This window comes from Oculina patagonica, chromosome 5, assembly GCF_052425735.1.
Source record: "Oculina patagonica isolate OP01 chromosome 5, crgOcupat, whole genome shotgun sequence".
NCBI lineage: Eukaryota > Metazoa > Cnidaria > Anthozoa > Scleractinia > Oculinidae > Oculina > Oculina patagonica.
Window position 1 is genome coordinate 29,068,900 of NC_135762.1, and position 25,231 is coordinate 29,094,130.

A 25,231-nucleotide genomic window follows, 5' to 3' on the forward strand; every position below is an offset into this window, starting at 1 on the left:
TCTGCGAATTATATGTTGATGAGGAAGTAGCATGATCCATGTGTTTGGTTAGGGGGGAACAAAGCGGACATTAGCCAGTGAAAGATGAAAACGGCAGTAACCTTATGGGGCTTTTTTTTTTTTTTGTCAACTACAGATCAGTCAAAGCGAACAAGGAAGTTTATTGATTCGCAGAAAAAATAATAATAAAATACTTTTTAGTTACCCTAGGTAATTAAAACAATTTTATTACGGGTTGGGAGAATTTTATCTCGGTTTTCATAGTTTCGTTGCGCCTTATATATTTTTATTTATTTTAATCCTACCACTTTACAAGCACAGATGACTCCACATTTGTCGTTAGTTTCCATTCCTTTTATTTCTATGTCATGGGCAGGATATACAACGCTTACTAACAGGACACAATTAAGTTTGAGCTCAACTTACACCACGTATTATTAATCTAAAAAAATCTACAAAGAAATAAATCCCCGCGCCATCAATGTGTCATGTTTTTCTTCAGCGCTCCGCCCAACACGTTTTTCATCTATTGTCCAGCCCCTGTAAAAAAGCAAAGAGTTAAAAAAAGTTACTGTTGTTGATGAAGTTTCCTCTGGCAATAATAAAATTAACGCTTCCAGAGAAGGAAAAAATAGACTTAAATTGACTTAATAAAAAGTCTGCGTCGAGCCAAGTGACCAACATAAAAGCGTTGCCTTCACAATGGACCTTTGCAAGTATAAGAAATGTTTTTCTTTTGCAATGCCGACTGCTCTTTTATGTACGTTTTTAGCGGCTCAAGTGGTGATTAATTTAGCGATGGTTATTTTTTGCAGCATTCTGGTATTGTTTAAAAAAATAAGGTCGATCCTTGTTGTAGCATTGTGGCATTTTTTAAAGAAAAACCTTAAGGAAATCCATTGCAAATTTTAAAGTCACTCACCAATGTAAAAACAATTCTTACTACAACGTCACGTGTATATGTTGGGATTAGCACCACGCAAGTTTAAAATTGGCCACTTTTTGTCTCACCTGAGCCACTTCCGCCGAACTCCAATTTTACGTTCAAAGTAAGATGCTTCGTATCCGAGCCAAACTTGTTTGTAGCTGTACAGGAGTACAGTCCAGCGTCGTGTTCAGTCACGCTAAGAATAATGTAGCGGACACCAGTCGTTACACTGCCTGACGTGATGTACTCCACTCTCACGGGCCCACCAAATCCATCTAGTACAAGTAACGCAAAGACAGTATGTAATAAGTGTTAAGTGACTTTAACTTAGATATGAACTAGGACGTCTTCTGAATGCATGGTTCCTCAATGATAGGCTGTCACTTAATAACGCATGAGTAAAAAAAAAAACAAATGGTAAGCGTTACAGCGTGTACTATTGAGTTAAAGATGCACGCGGGAGGTTGCTTAGCAGGAAAGAAGCGTCAGAGTCATCCGAGGCGATATAGCCGAGGGCGTTTCTCGCATCTTGATTGCTTAGCAAACCTCCCAAGTGCATCTGTAACTAAATAGTGTACAATGATATGTTTTTTGATATGTTTTTGTTTTCTAGCACACTTTTAAGCGATTTATAACAGTTTCTTGGTGCTGAAAGTGTGCGCGCTTATTTAAACAATTGCGCGTATTGCTCGCGTAAACGCGGACGAAAACCTAAAAGTAAAAAACCAAACAACCGAACTTTTCAATTATTTCAAACTTGCATTATACCTCAGAGTCTTTTAGCATTATGGAGAAATGGTTTTTCCTATGTTAAGCTTTTCAGATTCACAGGAAAATCGAGAAAACATGTAAAAACTCGTGAAGTAGTGGCACTTTCTTGTGTCATGTCGCATCACATCAGCGCGCGCGCTCGGGTTGAAGACATATGTCAGTGTGCACCCATGGGCAAATAGTTAACGCTAAATAAACCAATCAGAACGCGCTCTTTACTTAAGTTGTGCTATAACGATTTATATGGGGGGGGGAGTTAATTTGTTTTAGTTTTTACATATTTTTACGCTAATGATTTTGTTGGCGAGAAAATAATCTTCTTCATAATCTAGTTGTTTCTTGAGTGCAGTGGTTACCTATGTAATCTGGCTTTAAAGGTCCCCTGGATCCCGGCTTTTTTAGTCCCGAATCCCTGCAGCCCTTAACTCATTTAAGACCCTGTCTCATAAACAGTAATCAACTAGAATCTTCTTGCAAGGCAACTGACCTGGTGTTGGTTTTATCTTCTTTACCAGGAACGTTGGTGTCGGTGGTCCAGCCGCCATGCACTCAAATTCAACTCGGCTATTTTCAGTTGCGTTTACGACCTTGGAAGGAGGTCCAAAAGATGACACTGTAGGAGTCACTGTGTAGGAAGATTATAATAACACAAATTAAAGGGGCAGTGTCATGGGGATTTTGATGAATTTGTAGCCGTAACGGATCTAAAATTATGACTAAATAACTTCGCTCATTAACAAGATGAACCTAGCAAGGTGTAGATATTAAGTGAATCATCGAAAGGAGAGCAAAATGTACTTATTTTTTTTTACAATTTATCTAAGACACGTGGGCAGAGTTTGAGAACGTTCGCCAGACGTTTCCAAATTTTGATTGAAATCTCATACCTGTATAACTCATGATAATACCTCTTTTGTTACTTTTGTGGACTGTTATAGCCACCTTTAACAAAGCTAGTCCATTATATTTCGGTTCCCATTAAAGTAAATATTTCTCTGACTTTTGACTTTTCGAAGTGATGCTCATGGTACTGCCCCTTTAAAACTATTTGACGTTATTTGAAATGTAAATTTGGTGTAAGTGCACAGTTGTATTATATCGCGATCATTTTTTATTAACGGTCAATAAACATGAGAAAAAAAACAACAACAACAACAAGACCAATAATTCCCATTAAGGACCACGGAGATACAAGACAGTGCACACAGGGCAGTGGGGGCCAAAGAGGGGGACGCGAGAAAGGAAAAACGGAGAAACAAGACAATAGTCCCCATTAAGGACCACGCGCCAATTTAACAATATAAAAATTCATGCATTTTAAAAGAAATGTATGTATTTATTATTTAGACGTTTTTCTAGCTGCCAGTTGTGGTGCATGGCATCTTGACCTAAAGTAAAATAGTTTTGTTGCTACTGTAGTTGCTGTAGTTAAATTTGAATCAAATGTTTTTCACATTTTAAAAGTTGTGGAAAGCGAATAAAATACCACAAAGTCAATGTGGATATAAGATCGTCATATTTGACGGTGTTGCTACTACTTGCAAACTAGAGCGCATAACATGACAAGTCAGGGACGGCGCGGCATTTTTCCAAGTGGGGGGGGGGGTTGGGGGTTGGAAGGGGGGGGGGGGGGGGGTTTTTTTTTTTTTTTTTTTTTTTTTTTTTTTTTTTTGGGGGGGGAAACCCCCCCCCCCCCCCCCCCCCCCCCCCCCCCCCCCCCAAGTTTATAATTATTATGTGGTAAAAACTTGTATCTTTGTATCTATTTTGAGGTAAAAATCTTACTTCCGCAATCGCCTTGAGAGGTTGAACCTGTCGCAATAGTTGTGTATCCATTTGGACACTGTTTACATTCTGTCGCGCCAACCTGGTCTTGATAAAATCCAACGCTGCATAGAATGCATCCTTGGTTTTCAGGTGTGTTAAATCCATCAACTGACGATGTTCCTTTAGCACACAAATCTAGAAATAAGAATAATGTTGATGAGAATAAAAAAAAACGAAAAGTAGAGAGAAGCAACTCGAGGAAGTTAGACAATGGCCTGGTCCGATGTTTTTTTTAAAATTAATGTGAAAGGGGGCCTTTTTCACCAGATTTTCCCACAAAATTAACTATTCGATAGGAAAAATCTGACTAACAACAGGATTTCTGATCTTGAATATACAGTAAAAAACCGCGAGTAAGAACCTATTTTTTTCAGGTCAGCCTAAACAGGTTCTTACATAAATGGTAGTTAACACAAATTTAGGCTATTTAGGTTCTGGTTTTCTGAAGAAAATAGGAAAATGCTTATAGATATACATGTACAGTGATGCCTTGTCCAAATTATTTTTATCAACTGTAATAAATACGAACCTTTTTCCAAATTTTAGGCTTAAGAGAGGTCTTATAAAAGGGGGTCTAATTTGCAAATTGTAGCCTAACAGGTTATTAAATGTTAGATTCTTTCTCGCGGGTTTTACTGTCTTGGTCGGGCAGGTCAGCTCTGACTAAGCTCCCTTAAATCTCTATTGAATGCGCTCTGGTCAAAATATTGCGTTATTTTTCATTTTTTGTACTGAAATGATGTAATTACCCACCGACGCATGTTTTGGACCCTTCTTTGAGGGTGCTTTGGTCCGGTGGACATTGAGTGCAAGTCAGGCTTGACTCCTGTTGACTAATATATCCCACAGGGCAGGCCACGCAGTCTTTCAGTGCCTCATCGTACTTCATCCCACGAGGACATTTGACTAAAAATGAATAAAAAAGTAAACAATCAATCAATCTTTAAGTCAATCAATCAATCAATCAATCAATCAATTAACTAAATTAGATTAGTACTGAATAAAAAAACTCAATCTGATTTGCATCTTCTTTGATCTCGTGTGGCGTGAAACTCCGAAATTCAAAATACGCTCTATCATAAAGACGGCGAATGCTATAGAGCTAAAAACCTTCAACAAGATATATATTTAGGACGTCTAATAGCCAGTGAAGGATAAAAACTCAGGGGTTTTGCGATTCTGGGTTTTAGAATATTGATGACGCCACGTGAAAACCAAGAAATATATTGACAAAAATGCAATATAGCTTAAATTAATAAATTTTTCTTTACAATGTATGGGGCTTTCGTTGAGATTAAAAACAAATAACTGGTGTAACTTGGTGTAACTGGTTTCGAACTTTCTCTGGACAAAAAGAGGGGTCAAAAGGGCCACGACAGTTTAAGTTCTTAGGCTACCTCTTGCTGTGGTATATTTCTGGAAATATAATATTATTCTGTCTTAAAGGTAGTTTAGAGTGCTTGGGCCACATACCGCATAGCTTGATTGGGTTGTCAAACGAAATGAGGGACGGTTGGGGAATCATGTGAGTAGGGCACACTCCACTTGCGGGCAAGCTCACACTGTCTGAAGAAAGAAAGGCAAAGAATACAAAAATTAATAACACCACTGGCATTGCCATTCGTTAAATTTACAACACAAGGAACTTAACCCAACACTACAGCGAGTCGTCCTTCAGTTTGCTCAGTGTCAGTGAGAGATGGTGCGCTCGTCCACGAGAAAAACTCCTCGCGCGGACTCATTATTAGACTCTCATTGTACCTGAAGATGGTTGGTTTGGCCAGCCGAAATATAGAGCACGCAATTTAAAGATATTCAACGTTATATCAGTCCCTGCTTTTCAATTAACAATTGGTTCATGCTTTAGCGTGGACTATCCAGCTATTTTGCATGCGGGATGTTTGAAGAGGTCGAAATAATCGTAAGAGTTGCTCGCAGCGATGGCCGAGAGCAACTCTAGTTTCTTTAGTGCTCTTCAAACTTTACAAATGCGCCATGACTCTATCGATAGTGGACGGCTATAAGCGTTAACAAATAGACCTTTTTCGCTTGGGTGGTTTGTTTTCCCATTACGTACAGACCACGTGATATTCTCTAGAGAATTTTTCTTTTATCCACATAAAATTTATTCATTCATATACACGCGACTATTTGAAAATTTGAAAGCAAGAATTCTCAAGAGTATCATCACATGGTCTGTAATAGGGCAACAAAACGCCCGAGCGAAAAACGTTTTTTTTTTTGATTTCAAATTTTTAAATAAAAACCCCCCCAAAAACTCGCACAAGAGAAAACAAACGGCAGGCGCAGCGATCTGCTGGCGCTATCAGCGTGCACTGTTGGATTTTGTGCACGCTCATATACTGAATTTGATTGCGCGCGCAACCTATTTTTAATGACTGTATTGTAGTTTATACCAACCTACGCAGTCCGGTATCTCGGATGGTGTCCATATCAAGGTTGATGGATTGCAGCTGGAGCCAGTAGTGTACTTGAATAGTTGCTTTCCGTTTGCCGTATCACATAAAATCTGACAGTACTTGAAGTCTCCGAATGATTGACAACTCAGTTGTCCGTTGTCGGGGTTGTCGGGAATCACACACTGCTTGCCTGTGAACAAAACAGTCTGAATGTTAGCAACACTGTGTTGGTTATTGCATAAGTTATATTTCATCGTTTTTTTTTTTTCATTTAAGTCCACTGAAACAGATTTAAACCAACACCAGCATAAGGTCATTTGTTATTGACGGTATGACTTTTTACGAAACAGACTGCAAAAGTTACAAAAATCTCCCGCTATACGCACAAGCTGCATGTGTCAACGTGAAATGGGTTTGGAAAACAAAAAAAAAAAAAAACAAACGAGCGTACGAACCAACGAACCAATGAACGGCCGACCGACCAACCAACTGGCGTACGGGCTTGCTGGCCGACCGAAAGAGCGAACAAACAAAAAAAACAAAATAAAATGGGAATCAAAAGTGGCGCACCCGCGCCACTATGCCCGAAGAAAAATCCTCGGAGCCAGAGCGAGAACCATCAGAAGGCTCAACACACATTATAAGCTCCGGATCAGGAATTCGAACCCAGGCCGTCAGTGTAGGGTTCTTGCCTCTGAGGCACTCTCCAAAGAAACAAACAAAAAACAACAACAACACAAAAAAGAAACCTCAGCGTAAGCCACTCACGTTTTAGATTAACTACAAAAGAGCAGCTCGCTGAATTGCCCGAATCGTCATATGCGTCATATTTCACGGTAGTAGATCCCAGTGGAAACGTATCTCCAGATTGCTTTGTGGATGTTACTCTCTCAACTTTGATGTTGTCTGAAAACTCCGGTTCTTTCCAAGTTATTGCTGCCTCGATTGATGTTATCGCTTCATATATGTTTCCAGGACAAAAGACAATGGTTGGTGCCTGTTTATCTTGAAAACGAAAATAACAGCGAAGTAAGTAATTATTTAACTCTAAAGAAAGCTATTGAACAAAGATGGTTTGGCTTTGTTGGTTTTCTTGTCTTCTTGATCTTATCTAGAGAAGAAAAACCGGACAGTTTGACAGATTTGTTGGTGCAATTGCATTTTTAACTGCCTTTATTGTTTGTTGCTTTCTAAGGTAATTGACTCAATTCTGTGTTGCCAAACGCATGGCTCATACCGTTTGACACGGTAAAAGCGGTTCCATTATTTTTATCTGTTTACGCGCTTTGCACCTACCTTGTACAGTGACATCTGTAGTGCAGTTTGCTGTAACACCAATCTCGTTGCTGGCAACATATGTAAGCACCGTTACACCGTATGGGAATACCAGCTGACTGCGGTACTTTTCTGGGTAGAGTTGTATGTTTTGCACATTGGACTGTGGGTCTTCAAGCAGCCCTGTGATGTCGTAATCTTTCATGTTTGGCGCAAGGGTAACCAAAACATCCGAAGGACAAGTGATCCACGGTTTCGGGTATTCTAGATAAGGAAGAGCCGAACTTGTTAGCGTATACCGTCAAAACATGAGGTTGTAAGAGGTTCCCAGCAGATAAGACCTTACAGCCTTAGTCTTGTTTCTTATGTCACAGTAACATAATTAATATTAAGGATACAAACTTAAATCGAAGATTGAAGATTCCAATTTGTTGTGTTCCATTGGAAATCTGTGAATATGATTATTGTCCCCAATTGTTTTCTATTCGCCGATAGAACAGAATCGCGCGAGTGATGCAATTATTATTAAATTGTAGCTTCAAAGTACGTTACGTTGTACGTTTAAGACTGCCATCCTTTAGAATTTCTGCTAAAAAATAGATTACTTCATTTCGTTTCCTAAGATCGATACTCAACTTGACTGTGCCCTGTTGACAAAACATGAATATTTGATCTGTAAAAGCATTTTTTTCATTTGTAGAGGCAAAACTTAAAGACGTCCTGCCTTCTGTTAAAGCATTATTGCAGAGGCAAAACTTGAAGAGTCCTTGCCATCGTTTCCTTTTAGTAATAGTCAACAATGAGAAACTTCTTATTACCTTTGCCACAAGTTGGTATGGCTTGCACGTCCCATTGGCCATCTGCTTGACACTTTCTACTAGACTGACCATTTAGTGCGTAGCCAGAATCGCATCTATAGTGGCAAGTCTCGTCGAAAAAGTTTCCGGATATTGAACAGAACGCAGGAAATAGACCCCCGTTTGATATTGGTGGCAAAGCCGGGCAGCTCATGCCTGAAAGCATTCAAAGTAGCATGTCTTAAGATTTATCCATGATCAGTATCCGAGTGAAATTAAAGAGGCTTTAGCTAGGTCGAGGTATTTTAGGTAATTTTATTCATTTTCGTTAATAAAGTGCTCAAAAAATATTAAATTGGCAGAGCGAAATTATTTTATTGGCAAACAAACAGTGACGATTTTTGAGCATTGTTAATGACACTTCATACAAATTGAGATAAACTTGAAAAACGTCGGGCCGACGCTTTTCAAGTCTATTTTAATGCAATTGTTTCCCATTCATTCCTTTTTTTTTTGGCCTTTCTTTTGAGTTTTAAGCCGTATGTTATTGTGATATTTCAGTTAATTCTATGACCAGTTGGTCAGTGTCGAAAGAGAAACAGTTTAAAGATGCCATACCCAAGCAGTATATTTCAGTTACTTACGCTGGCAAGATATTAATGCAACATCCCAACCGCCTGTAGCCAAGCATGTTAAGGTATCAGTTTGAGGATCTGGAAGTTTGTATCCTGCTTGACAGCTAAACGTGCAAGTGTCATTCACTTTCCTGCCATCAACTACCAAACATTCCCTTGGACTCACCGTTGTTCCTTGAGCTTCCACGAGTGGAGGGCAAGCAATAACTGGAAAAAAATAGATGCATTTATACCATGCCACAGAAAATACAGCCAATCAGAGCACAGAAAAGCCGTTGTACATTCCACGGTATTCAACTTGACCTCTTTTGTACCAGCGAAATCTTGATTAACTTAGCGTATTTTATATGGCACAGTATAAAATAGTTACGCAACACTTTCTCCTGGTATACCATGAAATATCCCACTTGTCACTTGTATTTTTTTTTCGTATACACACTCACCTAATAGCTCGTCCATATACCGCGAAAATACAAGTGACTCGTGGGACATCTATACCACTACAGAGCGTTGCATAACTAGTATAATTATATAATACAAATATTTGTAGTAAGCGTTCTTTTTTCATTTTCATTAAATTGGCCAGATTTAAGACCTTCCCCCGCAACCACCAAAAAAAATGATTAGACCTTTGAAAAGTTCCTATAAAAACATAATTTCTCTTCTTCAACTCCACTATTGTAGTGTTTGTAGTAAAGTTGGATGTTAAATCTTACTATTTATTAATTTAGTCTGCGACAGTCAAGCAGTCAGTCTGTGTCAACCAGTCACACAGTATAATTAGTCAGCAAGTCAGTTAGTCTAAGACAAAGACGGTTATAGAGCTCGACCAGTCACTGAGCAGTCTGACAGACAGTCTGAGTCAGTAATTTAGTCAAATATCAGTCAGCCAGCCAGTCAGTCAATCACGATAACTGAGTTATGATCAGTCAGTTAACAGTCAGTCAGAACGGCTACATAACTTAATAAATGGAGTGAGTTACTTAATTCAATGAGTAAACGGCGCTTACGTTCACAATTGAAGTTATCGCCTTGTATGTGTTTGTAACCCGACTGACAGGTGCATTCGTACCCTCCTTGAAAATTTCGGCAGCTGGTGGACGTTGCGTTACATTGGTCCGAACCACGAGAGCATTCGTCAATATCTAAAAATTAAAAAATATATATTGCGTTAGAAATTGTTGCGCTTATATGTGAAAAGAAAAGTCCACAGTCATCCAATGAACAACGCAAGTCCCATGAATACACGTGAATAGGCTAGACCACAACACCAGAAACTCCGTGGCCTTCTCTCTGATATAAGTGGGTGAGTTCTTTAATGTCATTGCCTCGAAAAAGAACTGAACATAGTTTTTGAACCAAATTTTGCCTACTTGTTGACTACCTCAAGGTAACTTAAATTTTGAAATAAAACGTGGGGTCCCCAAATTGGTTTAGGGGTACGAGGATCTTGTATATACCATTTAATTCCTTGTAAAATTTATTAACTATTCATGAGGGTGCAAACCAATCCCAGCACAGTATTCAGATCACATGTACACAACTGTAAACCCCAATACAAATCAAACAAGAGAATTAACTTTTGATACAAACTCCTGCTCAGCTAATTAGTATTCATTAACTTTTGATACAGATCTCTACTGATTCACATAACAATACTTTGCATTCAGTTTATTGTTTTCATTTCACAAGTAGAATAAAATATTCGCGTCCGATCTGTATGGCCATTTACAATGGCTCGCCTAACGGCTCGCCATTGTAAATGCCCATACAGATCTCCCGCTCATATTTTATCTACTACTTATAAATTGCCTTGCGAGAACTGGAAAAGTTCACGTATTCAGTGGTAATTTATTTTTTTTTAAACACATGAATTGAACTGTTTTCATTTTACAGATAAAACTTGATCGCTACACCCAAAATATGCGAAAAAATTGAAAGGTCACCATACTCGTTTAGGAGAAAAATACGATTTATTTTGCTCGCGGACTTAGCCTCATAGAAAAAAGCCGCGCGCTAATTACGCGTAAAATTCTGCGCAGTAAGGACATGAAGGATGCACAATGCAATGTAATGCAGGGCAATGACCTTAACGTCCGCTGCTGACCATATACGGTAAGGTAAGGTAAAACTTTATTTATGCAGGGTGGCCCATTCAGCACAGTGGCTGGTCTCCAGAGGGGCCCTGCTAAATACAATTTCTAAAAATATAAAATACCTAATTGTTTAAAATAGTTATAAAAATAGAGTTAAAAGCTAATGTTTAGTAATTGAAATAGTTATATAAGAGGAGTTTAAAAACTAAAACGAATTACAAGCATGAACTGGTATATTAAAAAGATAAATATCATAAATTAGGTGCTATGAATAAAGTGTGGGCTTTGACAAGATTTTTAAAAGAGGAGAGTGATACAGCTTGTTAGATTTTTAAAGGTAGTGGGTTAAAAAGGGCTGTGCCAGAAAATCTAAAAGTACGCTTGCCAAGGCTAAGCTTGGGTTTAGGTAGATGAAGATGCATGAGACGCGACCTACAGTTTATCGTCCATATCCGAGAAGACTAGAACATCTTACCAGTTGCAGAGGTCAGTGCAAAGGCAGCACGTTCTCCTCAATTGTTTTAAGACCCTGAGTGTTGGTCCGGTCTGGGAGTCGAACCCGAGACCTCCCACACGACAGTCCGGCGTTCTACCAAGTTATATGGCTATGACTCTCTATCAATTGACTTTCTCTTGTTTAGAGTTTATCGTTTTCAATTATAACTCCTGTTTTCTTACCTCTACATTTGAGTTTGTCATATAACTCGAAACCAGCAGCACAAGAACAGTAGTAGCTTCCATTGGTGTTGTGGCAGTTCGTCTCACATCCACCGTTTGCCAAATGACATTCATTCGTATCTAAGAAATTTAACACCCTCATTAAAATGATCAAAGGGAATTGCTCATCCAATAAATAACGGCCCTTTTTCAAAAGAAAATGGCCAAGTTGTATAAAAGCTGTCATACTAGAGAGCAAGCGTAGCTTTCCATTCAGCATGACCAGTTTGTACCCTGTGACCGACACATACCATTTTGCACCAGACATCAAAATATTGCTCACTTAGCCACCCGCTTGTTGCTCTTTATTGTCTTAAACGGCAAAAAAATTAACCGTCGACGTTCTGATTTATTTCAGTGAATGCATTCGAATTCAACCCCCACTGTAAAATAGTTTAGAATAAAAGATCCCGACCTCGCACCTTGAGTATTACATAACCATAAAACAAGTCCTCGTGGACTTTAAAGATTTCACTTATATATGTTTCCTTCTCGCTCGCGGCTGGGGGTAACCTTTGCTTCGCAAAAAAATTTCTTGTTGCAACAATGCATTAATGTGACATTTGAAACGTTTAATAAATCATCAGTATGGCACAATCCTCGCACCATTTTGAAGTTTTCGTGGAAAATATTCTAGGAATTAAGAGGCTGCACTTACTGTCAATCCAAATAACCTTTGAACAACAAAAACAGCATGAAAATTATTCTACAAGATGTTAAAAAACCGCAATCAATGGTTTTAAGACTTTTCTTCTAAGTAAAACTTTCAAACTTAGCCCGACTACTTCAAGTTTTAGGGCACTTCTTTTCTACCAGTCTGTACCCAAACCACGTTTAAACATTTTTTAGGACTTATAAAGTACTTTTTAGCATGGCCAGGCCACTATGAGTGGATTTACAATTCATACCAACACCTTAATGGGATTTTCAAACCGCACATGGTCCTTACCCTGGCAATTCTTTTTCGTCTCGTCCAGTTCGAATCCGTGAGGGCATGTACACAAGTAACGTCCCTGCAGATTTTGACAGCCATAACTGCACCCGCCATTGTTTACAGCACATTCATCGATATCTACCCGTTAAATACCAAAAAATAATAACCAAAATATGTAACAAGTGTCTTTACTTTCAGATTTTTACGCTGGGTAATTGCATTTGTCATAGGTCCACATTAGTCGCTGGCTGTAATAATTTAGCCTGCGTTTCAAGTAAAGTATGTATGCATGTACATAAGTTCAAACAGTCATACTTATATTACTGTTTCTTGATTTGTTAGCGAGATTGTAATGCCCAAATGTCCACTAACAGAACTGAACTTATTAAAAAAATTGCACTAGCAGTGCATTTAATGATTTTTGGGGAGGAGGAGGACGACGAGGACGAGAAGGAGGAGGAGGAAGGGGATATCTTCCGATAGCGGACTATACGTAGAGGACCAAAACATTACCTATTTTTAAGGTAGGGATTTCACAAAGTGGAGTATACAGCAGGGTAGGAAAATGTAATTTAATTATTTAAAGGGACCTTTCGAAATATTCAAGCAGACCAACCGAACGGTAGATCGATTTAAGTATTTAAGGGGTTATTCAAGTGAAAAAAAAAATAACAAAAAAGATGCAGTATCCTTTCTGTAGGTATGCCAAACGGGTACCATTTACCATTTCCTCATTGAAGTTCTTGTCAACTTTTTTGTCGAAAGCTGAAGAACGGTATGTTAAATGGTAAAGATTATAGCTCTATGCCAAGCCTTCCCTTACAAATTAAAAAAAAAAAAATTCTCCAAGAACCCCCCTGCCCCCCCCCCCCCCAAAAAAAAAAAAAGAAAAGAAAAAAAAACGGGAGAGGAGCGGAGGGGTAAAATCTTACCAAGGCAGGTGTGATTGTCTTGTGAAAGCTTGTATCCAATGTTACATTCACAATGGTAACTTCCATAACTATTTTTACAAATCTGATTGCAGCCTCCACGGTTAGTCTGGCATTCGTCGACGTCTGCAATAAAACAATACATCATGACCGCATCATTATGTAACTGTTCTGTAAATTTTGTTTGCTTTACAAATGCTACTTTGTTTTGCGTAAAATCTGCTTTCCCTTGTTTCGACATTTTTTTTGCATTTTCATTTGCTCTTTATTTCGTTTTAGTTTCATTTGTGTTTTTTGTATTTTGTCGAATTCTGATATAATAAATATTTCTGTACATCTTCAATAGAGTATTTGTTATACAGCACTGACGTTGCTGCAACAATGTTCAAGTTTCAAAGAAAAAAAACAGTGCAAGTACGAGTTTTTCTGGTGCTGATCCGAAGAATCAGCAAAAAATACCTTCATTGTCGCGTTAAATGGATGATTAAGAAGAGCGACCCTTTTCTTACCGTCACAAGGACGGTCAAGAAAAGTTACAAACTGCACTAGCTATCTAGCAAACAAGTTTTCGCGAGCAAGGTCCCAAAAGAAAAGTTTCAAACTTGACATAATTATCAGAAAGGAACATTCGTATTTTTGACATTTCAGGCGGTGTTTTTATTCTTTAGTTTCACCTCTTCTTGGGTGAATTGACTTACCATTGCATTTATGTTTGTCGGCGCCAAGACTGAATCCACTGCGACACTTGCACTCGTAACTTCCTGGAGAATTTTCACAAATCTGGTCGCAGTTGCCATTATTGGTGTCACACTCATTGATGTCTGTTGTTAGAATTATTGAGAAAGAAAACGTCAGCACAGATACTGTATAGTCAACAGAGTGGAGGGATGGCTCTAAAGCCGGACAAACTTCATAGGGGCAAGTAAAGATTCAAAGATCAATGTTGAAAGGTCCTTTATCGTTTGTGTCCATGGTTTACTTGCTCAAACAATCAATCAATCAATCAATCAATCAATCAATCAATAAATCAACCAATCAATTAATCAATCAAGCAAGCAAGCAAGCAAGCACACAAGCACGCAAGCAAACAAGCAAGCAAGCAAGCAAGCAAGCAAGCAAGCAAGCAAACAAGCAAGCAAGCAAACAAGCAAACAAACAAGCAAGCAAGCAAGCAAGCAAGCAATCATAGACAATAAATCAGACAAAAGTAAACCTCTATTGCTATGTTTTTTGTACGGCCCCCAAAAAATTGAAAACACAGAACAAAGGACTTCGAAAATCTTCGTCGCCACTCCCCTCTACTCACTATGACTCAGACAACGAAACAACCAAAAAAATTTGAATAATAATCAAGGACGGTTGAAGTTGCACAGCTGAATGGAGAAGGGAAATAATAGAATTGCTAAGGTTGTTTGGTGAATATTTTCAGAATAAGAAGAAAATCCCTTATCCCCGTCACAAAGAAAAAAATATGTAAAACGCACTCCTTAATTTCAAAACGACTAAAATAATATGCCGGATGCCTTTTGTTGAATTAAACGCCGGAATAGAATGAATAAAGATGGAGTAAATTAAAAATATAATTTAAAAATAAAGTTCGTGTTCATATATATACACCAAAACGATAAAAATGCTTGTGTCTGTTTTGTTTATTTATGCTTTTGTATTGTAGGTAAAATAGCAATAAGGATTATCGTAAAAAGAGGGTACTAAAATAACGAGTCAAGACTCGAACCAGGCTTCGAGCCAGGTCTCGAGCTAATGATTCGAGCCAGCATTCCAACAGCGCTTCGATTAGCCTTTATGGGTTCGGTTTGCTTGCAGTTAGCTTTTACTCGGGTTTGCTTGCAGTTAGCTTTTACTCGGGTTTGCTTGCAGTTAGCTTTTACTCGGGTTTGCTTGGAGTGCTTTCACTTCGGTTTGCTTGCGGTTAGCCTTTAATTCGGTTTGCTTGTGGCTAGCATTCATTTGTTGGTTGGACAATACTATGTAGCGTAAAAATTAAATGATAACATGGCAACAAGGACTTTTACAGTTTCACACTGTTCAGACTTGAGTTCTGTGCTCCAGTCCTTGCTTGAGTACTGGCTCGAGTCCTAGCTCGAGTCCTTGCATTGACTTCAGTTTATCTCTGGTAAAAGTTGGTATAAAAGGTAAATAAATAATAACTAATGTAATAAGCACCTGCACAATTTTTCTTGTCAGCCAATAGTCTGTATCCTTGAACACATTGACATTCGACCCATTTCGTGCACAGGAAATCGATGTGGCAATTGAAGTAACATTTTCCAAACAAACAATACCTGGAGTGTTGAATACATGTCTGGGAACATCCGCCGTTGTTGTCGCTGCATAGTTCAGGATTCTTTGCTATAAGTATATCACGAAAATAAAAAAAACAAGATCGCAGCTTACTATTTTTAGACCCCAAAACATGGCACACGCTTCCAATGTAAGAATAATAAAAGCATTCGAGTGAGTCTATTTGGCTGTAGTAGATTAATTTATTATTTAAAATTTAGAATTATATAATTACATGAAAAGCACATTTTGTTAGGTCTGTTGTCAAACCATATCACTGATTTAGACTGGGCTGCAGGATTTCCTGCGTGTGAATTCGTGGAACATCTCAGTGCAGATCATTGTCAGAATTTAAAGGCCTAACGTTGCACCTGTTGCTAAGCTGTTAAGCTGTACAGAAGGATGTATTAGAGAAGACGGTCATTCCTGATGTTTTCTATGGAGGAGTAAGCTGATTTCCAAACCTAAACTCTAGCTACTTGTCACTCCAACAAAATTTACTGTTTTTAAAAGTAATCTCAGCTGATAAAATTTGTCTCTCTTTTTGCTGGATTCGCTTTCAAAAAAAAAAAAAAAAAACAATATAGCATCGAAGGTAATTTTCTAAACTGAATTACCAAACAGTTCATTTTCAAAAAAAGAACGACTAACATTCTTTGATAATTATTGTTCGGGGATCGAATGAGCCCCTCCCAGGGGTTTTAGGAAACAATGGAACCTGGCCATTCAATAATTGGGAACAAGGAAAAAAAAAGGAACATATAGCTGGGAACACGGGAAGGGGCTCAGAAATTAAACCCTAATTGGGCGCAGCGTAGTTAAAGAATGCAATTATCAATACCTTTCGATAGCACGACTATCAAAGTTGTTATTTCTCGTTTGGTCGCGCCAAGAGAATGATTGTTTTTCCACTAAGTCCATGGCTTGTAGCAACTTTACGAATGGCTTCATATTTATAACAAGAACTGCTAGCAGTTTATAATCGTGCGGGTAATGTTTGACCACCTGACCTCTTTCAGTGCTTTGGCTTAAAGGCACGGCGCCGCACAGTAAAATCTTTAGAAAAGCAGTCACTTGAGAAACACACAAGTCGTGTTTGCGTTAGTCACGGAGTGAACGTGACATGAATTTCCTTTACCACATCATCTTTTGCTTTTTGAAACCACATGCCGGCCTAGCCGGAAAAATGCCTGCTTACGCATGCAAATATTTATTTTGTTCCGAATGTTCAATAAAATAAACCCAAAACAGTTCATTTATAAGAAAGCCAAATCACGTCAAAATAAAGAATAGACTAAGGCCATCCTATTGTGTTTCTCCGTTGAGCGTCTTTCGACAAGCTTTTGGTAATTCCCCTGGCGCGATGACGTGTATCCCGTGCTTTAACACATTCTTGCTGAGCTTGCAACTTACGTTTCGATTCTCAAAATACCGTAAACTCAAAACAAAAATTGGGATACATCCAGAAAATAAGTCGTCGTTTTGCAATATTTAACACGTTCCGGGTAAATTGTAGGACTTGTACTCGCTCCGAGCCAAACGCTTGAGTAACACAACAATAAATATTTCACACAAACAGAGCGCAGAGTATTCAAACAGAAAATAGGTGAATGATTATTTATAGCTACAAGCGAGAGATCGCGTGACATGGGTCTGACGTAGTGGTAGTTTTAAATAGCTTGAACATATCCAAGCGGTCTGTGTTTTCGCTATGTGATTATATTCAACCCTCTCTTCTTGTAAAATATGGAATGGAACAAAATTATACATTTCAGAGAGCAGAGTGTTCATGTTAAACGCGAGTGATCGGCTGATTGCTATTAAATATTAAAACTTGCGTGACTGTTACAGAAGAGCCGGCTGGGCCGCGTGGGTCTGGATCGATTTACCGACAAAACAAAAAAATCTGACACAGATTATGAATCGGGCCCAGGCCCCGCCCGATTAATTATAAACGTTTTGTATATGGAATATTGCCTGCCTTACATTTGCATCCAGAAATTTCAATCCTCATGCAAGGGAATCGAACAAAGTCCAGTGGCACTATACGCACGTATTGTGTCCTGATTTGCAGCGTTACATTGTTTGATGAAATCTTAAAAAAAAAGTATAAACAAGAAAAAATAATTATAAAAATATACAACACAAAGCCATTTTCGTATTCTAGAAGTAAAGTGGTGTAAAGGTAGCAAATGACATCAGTTATTAAAAATTCAAGCATTTCACGTATGAATTAGTTATCATTTACTTTTTTTAAAAGCGATTTCTAGGTTATTATTTAAAAAATTCAGTGCAATTTCCAGCATTCAGTAAATTCTGCAGTCCTCAAAAACCGGTCTCAGCGGGTAGTTAAATTTTTGGCCAGTTCTCAGCTATTAGTTAGAAACACTCAAAACCCTCGTTTAAACATTTCCTTCTGCTAGCGGTTTTTCTTAAGATGCAGTTAAATTAGATTGATGCACTAACTAAGGTTGATTTATTATCTCATTCATTTGACTTTTTCTTCGTTCGGCGTTCGGTTGTTTCTCGTTCGTTCGTTCGTTCGTTCGTTCGTTCGCCAGTCCATTTAATTAATTTGTTTGTCTCCACAGATGTGGGTGTTTTTCTTCATTTTTGCCAAAAAAGAACATCTTTCTCCTTGTCATTATAATCGCTATTATTTTTATTTTGCAAAGTTACACAAATCTTACCGACTCAAAATCTTCGTATGTAACACCATCAGCACTGACTTGAATCAGGTACTTAGTGACACTCCTGGCAGTTTGATTGACGGCAGGGTTTGCCTCAGCAGCGGTGACAATATGTTTGACCACTTTTTTTTCACCAAAATCAAACTGGAATGTAATTCAGTTACTGGGATAAAATTTCGACTTTGACATTATTTTATTTTCCTCAACTGAACTGTTAAAACTATAGTATGGATCAATAATTATTGATTCAACGAATATCATTACGACAGCATAGTGGAATCACAAACAAAATTCAAGCTAAAAAATTTCATCAAGCACATTAACCGCGACAGTAACTACGTAACTAGGCTAACTTACGGCTGATTAAGTACAACATTGCGTTGTTTTCAACAAACCGACAAACCAAATATCTAAATTGCAGTTATATAACAAAGTAATAATTTGGATAAAGTATTATTCTTTTAAAAAAATATTCAAGAACGGCAAGAACGGCATAAACAACCCGCTGACCTGTAAGTACTCATTGTCGGTAAAGTTTTTCTGTGGACACCAGGCGGACGATGAAGACATAGCGGCATGCGCAGCAGAGTACATTGGTGAAAGTTGCGAGGATGCTGTCACTGTGCTCTTGGCAAAAAATGGCGACGTACCATCTACAATTAAGGAAAAAAAATTGATTTTAAATTTTACCAATTCAAACCATACAAGCAGAGTATAAAATTTAAGACGTTACATCTAGCCTCCATTTTGTATAAGAGGAATATCGAAGGTTTCTACTCACATTTAGCTTTCAGCTCTAACTATCGCGGGAAATCCTGATGTTTTAATTTGGTATTTACAAAGTGGGGAGCATCCGTTTGCTAAGGGAAAATACCTTCCAAACGTTTTCGGTTGAAACGGTTGACAATTTTAATCGTGTTCTGGCGGGATGAACCCATTTTCTTTCTGCTATCGTGCTTTTTTTTTTTCCTTAATCGAAATAACGTCAGTTTTGGGAGAATTGTTTATCAGTTTCAACCTAAGTCGTAAGGGAAAGTGTTATTTTTGGGAAATTCTGAGTAAACCGTTTCACAGAATTTTATCCGCCAGTTGAATATATTGATCAACCAGCCTAACAAAACAAAATTCAGTTTTGTTTAAATTAAAAAAATAATAATAAAAAAAATAGACTACAACCATTTAAGATAAAATTTCCGTGACAACGCAATTTCGTGATTATATTTTGGAAGAGTGATCTTTGGCGACACTTTCGTGAATTTGTTTAACATTTTCTTTACTTTAAAAATATTCCTACACATCAAAATCGCGAATATCGCTAAAAAAATGATGAATTGATTTCTCGAACTTTCCGTTAACTCGAACCAAAAATCGTTTCGATGGGTAGTCGAACACTTCAATTTTATCCCCGATTTGCGGAACCTCTCGATTTCTCGAACCAATTTTGTTTCCTTGGAACTTCGAGAAACTGGGATTCTACTGTAATCAGGAAATGAAATTAAAGTAACAATTCCGTTGCGTTCATAACTAAACGTTTTACTCTTATTCCCCTATGTAATAGCATGGCTTATTTACACTAGTGAGAATAAAAAAATCTGAGTTATTCGTTGAATGAAAACTGTTATTTAAAACTTATCGGTGTTACATATAACTACGACACATTTGTAGTTAGGTCAAAGAATCGTTACTTTTCCTTTTTTATATCCGTGAATTGAAAATGGCCGTGCCTTAACCTCGCAAGACATTAGCTGGATTGAAGCTTGTAAAGTTGAATTCAATTGAAACATATAACGCATCATGGACTTACCTATAAAGTCGAAATTTCCAGTGAGAACAACCAGTACCAAACAGGAAATGTATGGTACTCTCATTTTATCGGTGATTTGTTAGAATTATCTTTTCCAGCGACCAAGAAATTTACAGAGATATAGGCGCGCCTTAGAAAATGCAAAATGCATTCATCAACCACAATCAAAATTTGTAAGAAAGAAAAATCTAATTATTCAGAAACACAGGTGTTTAAACAAATGATGCTGAACTTGGAAATAATCAGTGACAATCTAAAATATTTCAACACATTAAAACTTTTGGTCACGTTCAAAAAAAAAAAAATAAAAATGTAAGTCAATCCACCTTTTTTAAGATATAGCAAAATTTGTGTCGCACATTGAACGTATTTTCGGTTGTTGTAAATTTGCAACTAGCAGCGTAGTCAAATGGACTAATAAAGGTATTTTTTTAAAACTATAAATTTAACGTTAATTGTTACTGCAGCTGAATTTACAAATAAAACAATCTTTCAAAATCACATGCACGAAAACAGTCTATCGCCTTTCTCAATGCTTATTATTTGTAAGGTTTTAAGTAATCGCTACGAATGGAAACTTCCGATCTGGTTTTCCTTTAAATAAAGCTTCATGTCTTTTTTTCTCAAAATAAACCGCAAAAGCTTTATTATTATATTCACTAGTGAGCTCATAATGAGCTTACTTAGCTGTCAACATATTGTCAGATAAATAACTGAGAACCAATCATTTTCTATGCTTACAAACCCAATTTATCAGTACCATATTCCGTAATCAAAGCCCATAAATTTCTCACCGTCCTCACCTGTTGTTCTCAACAAAAATCACATCTCTTAGGGTTCATTAGTAACTTTTTAAATCCTTTTTTACTAGTAAATTTACTCTAGTGGTAATTCCAGCCACCAAATAATAATTTATAACATGTTTTCCGCCGAAGTAGTGTTTGGACGTAAAATAACGGTTTTTGCGCCTTCCGATTTGTATGGTTTTTAATTTTTTTACGTAAGCCAGTTAATAGTGAAAGAGTATGTTACATGTAAATACGGTTTGCAACATTTAAAAATCAAATGAATATTTAAGATTTGACGTTAGAAAGCAAATTGTGTACGAAATAAACACCATCAGAAACTCCTATTTAAAAAACGAATTGAAACGCTCGCAAAATTAGCCCTCAAAGATCCAACCTCGAAGTATTTATCATCTTTGCAGAATCCTGTTTATATTTTCGTTTTGGCGTAAGTTCTTTATTATTATCAGCCATGTGGGCATGGACTTAATTTTCGTAATGAATTTAAATGATTGTCATTCTTAAGAGTTAATTAATATAATTAATAATAAATATAGAAACTCAGCGGTGTTCTATTGAAACTCCGCGAGGCTGTTTGGTTCTTCCACTCTTTTCTATTCGCCGTTACAACGCGATCGTGCATAGGCTTTTCATTAAAGGGTTAATTTTTCTTGATCTTTTGGTTTAAAACAACAAAAAATTGTAGTTTTTGGACAACAATTCCTTAGAGTTTCTACCAAAACAATACGACTACTCGCCCTCACTACTCACTTTCACTTTCTATGAGCGATAGTCAACTCGGCTCATCGAAAACTCAGGCTCGTAGTCTTATTGTTAAATTAGACATTTTGTGCAGTAATCGCGATGTGGACAAGTACGTTAGTTTCTGTAATGAATATAAATGATTATCCTTCTTAAGAGTTTATTAATAAATATATATATGGTGTTAGACATTTGAATGTGCAGTAACCGCAGTGTATGTATTCACAAGTTCAACATTCTGATAACGAGTGAAAATGTTCATCTGTACTTCACACTTAAATTGGCTCAAACTAAAGTTGTTATCCAAGGGTTTTCTTTCCCGAAAACAGAGACAAACATACGTATACAAAATGAGAAAAACTAATTTGTTGAATGACAATAGCATCCGGGACAGTGATATTTTTCACGCTCAAATTGCAGACGCTTATATAACAGTGATCATTTCCGATCCTGGAGACCCTCTTTCTCGCAAGACGCGCGCGAAAGCCTTGTTTAATGTTTCGCCAGCATTCTCGTCCCAGAGCCAGCGCGCTTCCGCTGAGTGAAATGCTCGACGCTCTGAGCAAAACCAGGAACGCGAACAAGAGCTTGTAACACAGTTTGTAACTGTGCGTGTATGTGAAACTCAATATTCCTTATGCTTTAAAAATATGTGTGGAGAAAGCAACCGCTGTGAATAACTTTTGGTCTCACCTTCTGCTTTAGCCCAGTAATTCCGATACTTGGTGCTGATAAAAATGAACGTGGCCTGTGGACACAGAATTTTTACCCCTCCGTATGTCTGGAGATGTAATTTTTAAAGCGCATGCTAGACAGCACACACACACACTAACACCGATATTGCATTTGCTAAAGATGACGGTAAATCGCCAGCAAAAGAAGCGAAAAACTTTTTCGACTGTTCGTACTTTTAATAAAAAAATTTAACATGAACAACGTTTTTGCAACCGTCACTACTTACAAGTAACAGAACGTACATTTTCGATTCCACTGTGTCAGTGTGTTACCGTTTTTATGTTTTCTAGCAATGGTTCTGACACCCGCTTCCCCAAAGCTTTTCTCTCCGTTAATTATAGAAGAGGGCGTGGAACGGAGCCTGTTTTAAGTTTTAATGATGATTGAAAGCTCAACCAAATCGGTGACTGATCGTGCGTAAGAAAATTTCGATAACGACCCAAAACATTTAAAAACCTGTAATTGTTCGTTACAAAAGGACAAGAATTATTTTTCATGCTAATATGAAATTTAGAATACATCTACAATTTTCCTATTCTCTTCCCAAATATTAATGTTTATCAAAGCTTTTTTTTCGGTACTCCCACGGGAGCAATTTCCACAGCCAATTTCGTAACTTCCATGGAAAATATACACACATCGCCTAAGCAACAAAGGCTCCGTACACATTAATCCGGAAAAATTGAAATGATTAAAATTAATTTTAAATACACCGTATAAAATACTTTGCGGATAAATTTAAAAAAGCATATATTCTGGTCAGAAACAGATAAAACACTTTTTCAAATACCCATTTGAAAGAGCATTTGCTACAAGTTCCATTTTCAAAATGTTTTCCGACCATACTAAAACTCAAGGCCGGAGTCTTCAATCCACCCTTCAAAGTGGGTATTTGAAAACGCCTTTTATCCGCTTTTGACCAAAACGAATGCGTTTTCAAATGGAATTTGTACTAGTGTGGAGGGAAAAAAATATAGGGCGTTTTAAAATCACTCCGTTTTCCAATTTATCCGGATTTTTGTGGACTGCAGCTTTAGTCATTTCGACGATGCGTGTGTATTTCCCATGGGAGTTACCAAATTGGCTGTAGGAGTACGAAATTCTCGTAGGAGTACGAAATCCTTATCTTTCTGTGTGGGACCTGCCCAGCTGCCTTTAGCATCCATAAAAAGTAAAATAAGCGCAAGCGTCACACACGCTTTGAAAAATAATTTCGGGGACCTGATGCGTCATCGATGTTTGATTAGTTGCCTCTGCTGTGCAAAGCATGCAAGAGATTGGTTGGAGGCGTATTTTATAATGTTTGTTCATATGTGCTATAAACAAGACAGTCGGTAAAAACGTCATCGGACACTTTACAACACTACTAATCTTCATTACTCTTCGTTTCATGCGCTGGCAGAAGCTCCGAACTGCCCCTTTACAAAAAGTTTCAAGCACTGACTGAAAATGTTTCGTTTGTGTTTTCTCTTGTTTTGTGTTGGTGTGACCAGGGCTTTAGGTAAGTGTTGCAACTTTTAGAGTGTGACGTCATTCTCGCACGACATTATTGCGGGGGGATCGATGCAGCTTTTAGGACCTGAATCGAAGTGTGAGAATTGCTAATCTGTTTGCGCATTTTTGAGACATTGTTACGGCGTCAGTCTACATTATCCATTATCCCAATAATTCTGAAAGCAGTGTTTCCTTATCCCTAAAATTACCAAAGCCCTTATCTTTGATATTTTGACCTTCGTTACCCCTAAATCTGAGTTGTTATCTCTACAGTTAATTAATTCTACCTTTATCCCTTATCCTTAGAGTAATGTTGTGAGTTTTCCCTTATCCCTTAAACCCCTAACGTGGCCTCATTTCGCCGGCGACGACTTGTAAAGTATACCAGTGGTTAATTTCTCTTTCGCGTTTTCGTCTGATGAATCCAAATACATCTCCTTTAACGGCGAAATAAACTCCATAAACTTTTCGAATAAAAAGGTGTATTTTATGACTATAAAACTCGTGAAAAGAGACCAGAAAGCAGATTCTTACCAGCTTAAAAAAACGTAAACGTATTCGGTCTAGAACGGCAATTATTCCGTCTAGAACGGCAATTATTCTCTTTTTGGCGAAAGGCATGCGTTTTTACTGGCAATAACCTTACCTAAGGCAGTGTACCTTGGCAAACCAGTTCAAGGACTATATTTTCTTATTATTTTGTACTAACTTCTTCCCCAATACCGCTCTGTTCAAATTCTGCCACAAAGGTTACTTCATGCTACATAAATCGGGAAGAGCTCTGGTGCGAGTATTGGACACTTGGCCCGACGCAGATTTATCTTACCTTACCTTGTAATTTTTGAACCCCTATAACCAAGATAACCGACATCACTCAGTCATATTTTGCTAAGCCATTACAGATTCCCTGTTCTGCTTGTGTTTTAGAATGCGGCAAGCCGGTTGGTCTTGAAGACAGAACAATCCCGGATTCATCAATGACTACGAGTTCGCAGATTAACAAGTAAGTCCAGGTTGGCCTTTCTTTTCTCTGATCCAAGTATCTTACACAGGGAGGCAGCGTGGCCGAGTGGTTAGAGCGCCGGACTTGAAATCCGAAGGTCGCGGGTCCAAGTCCCGTTCTGACCACTAGCTGGTGTTGTTCTCAGTAGTCCCGAATTCAACTCCTCGGCTACGCTTGTAAATAGCCAACTGGTCTGCCTCCTGCCAGTTGGGATTCTTAATCATGTTATGTTCATTTACAATATTTATTTCAGAGTTAGTTTACATTGGCCCTGAAAAGCCCCATTCGGGGAGTGGTCAATTAAGATATTTATTTATTTATTTTATTT

The 25,231-nt window shown here is 37.8% G+C and overlaps 1 protein-coding gene across 1 annotated transcript; it reads right to left on the minus strand.

The window, feature by feature from the left end:
* Nucleotides 1-339: 339 nt before the first annotated feature.
* On the minus strand, nt 340-20,200 carry LOC144654299 (uncharacterized). The gene is made up of 21 exons (XM_078514399.1): nt 20,125-20,200; nt 18,831-18,973; nt 18,321-18,464; nt 17,617-17,725; nt 15,514-15,699; nt 14,028-14,150; nt 13,333-13,455; nt 12,416-12,538; nt 11,428-11,547; nt 9,664-9,798; nt 8,663-8,860; nt 8,040-8,234; nt 7,243-7,485; nt 6,715-6,951; nt 5,948-6,136; nt 5,000-5,092; nt 4,280-4,432; nt 3,485-3,661; nt 2,187-2,324; nt 1,012-1,203; nt 340-540 (listed from the first exon to the last, which is right to left on the minus strand). The coding sequence occupies exons 1-21, from the start codon at nt 20,186-20,188 to the stop codon at nt 527-529; spliced, it is 3,099 nt and encodes a 1,032-aa protein (XP_078370525.1). The 5' UTR covers nt 20,189-20,200; the 3' UTR covers nt 340-526.
* Nucleotides 20,201-25,231: the final 5,031 nt, after the last annotated feature.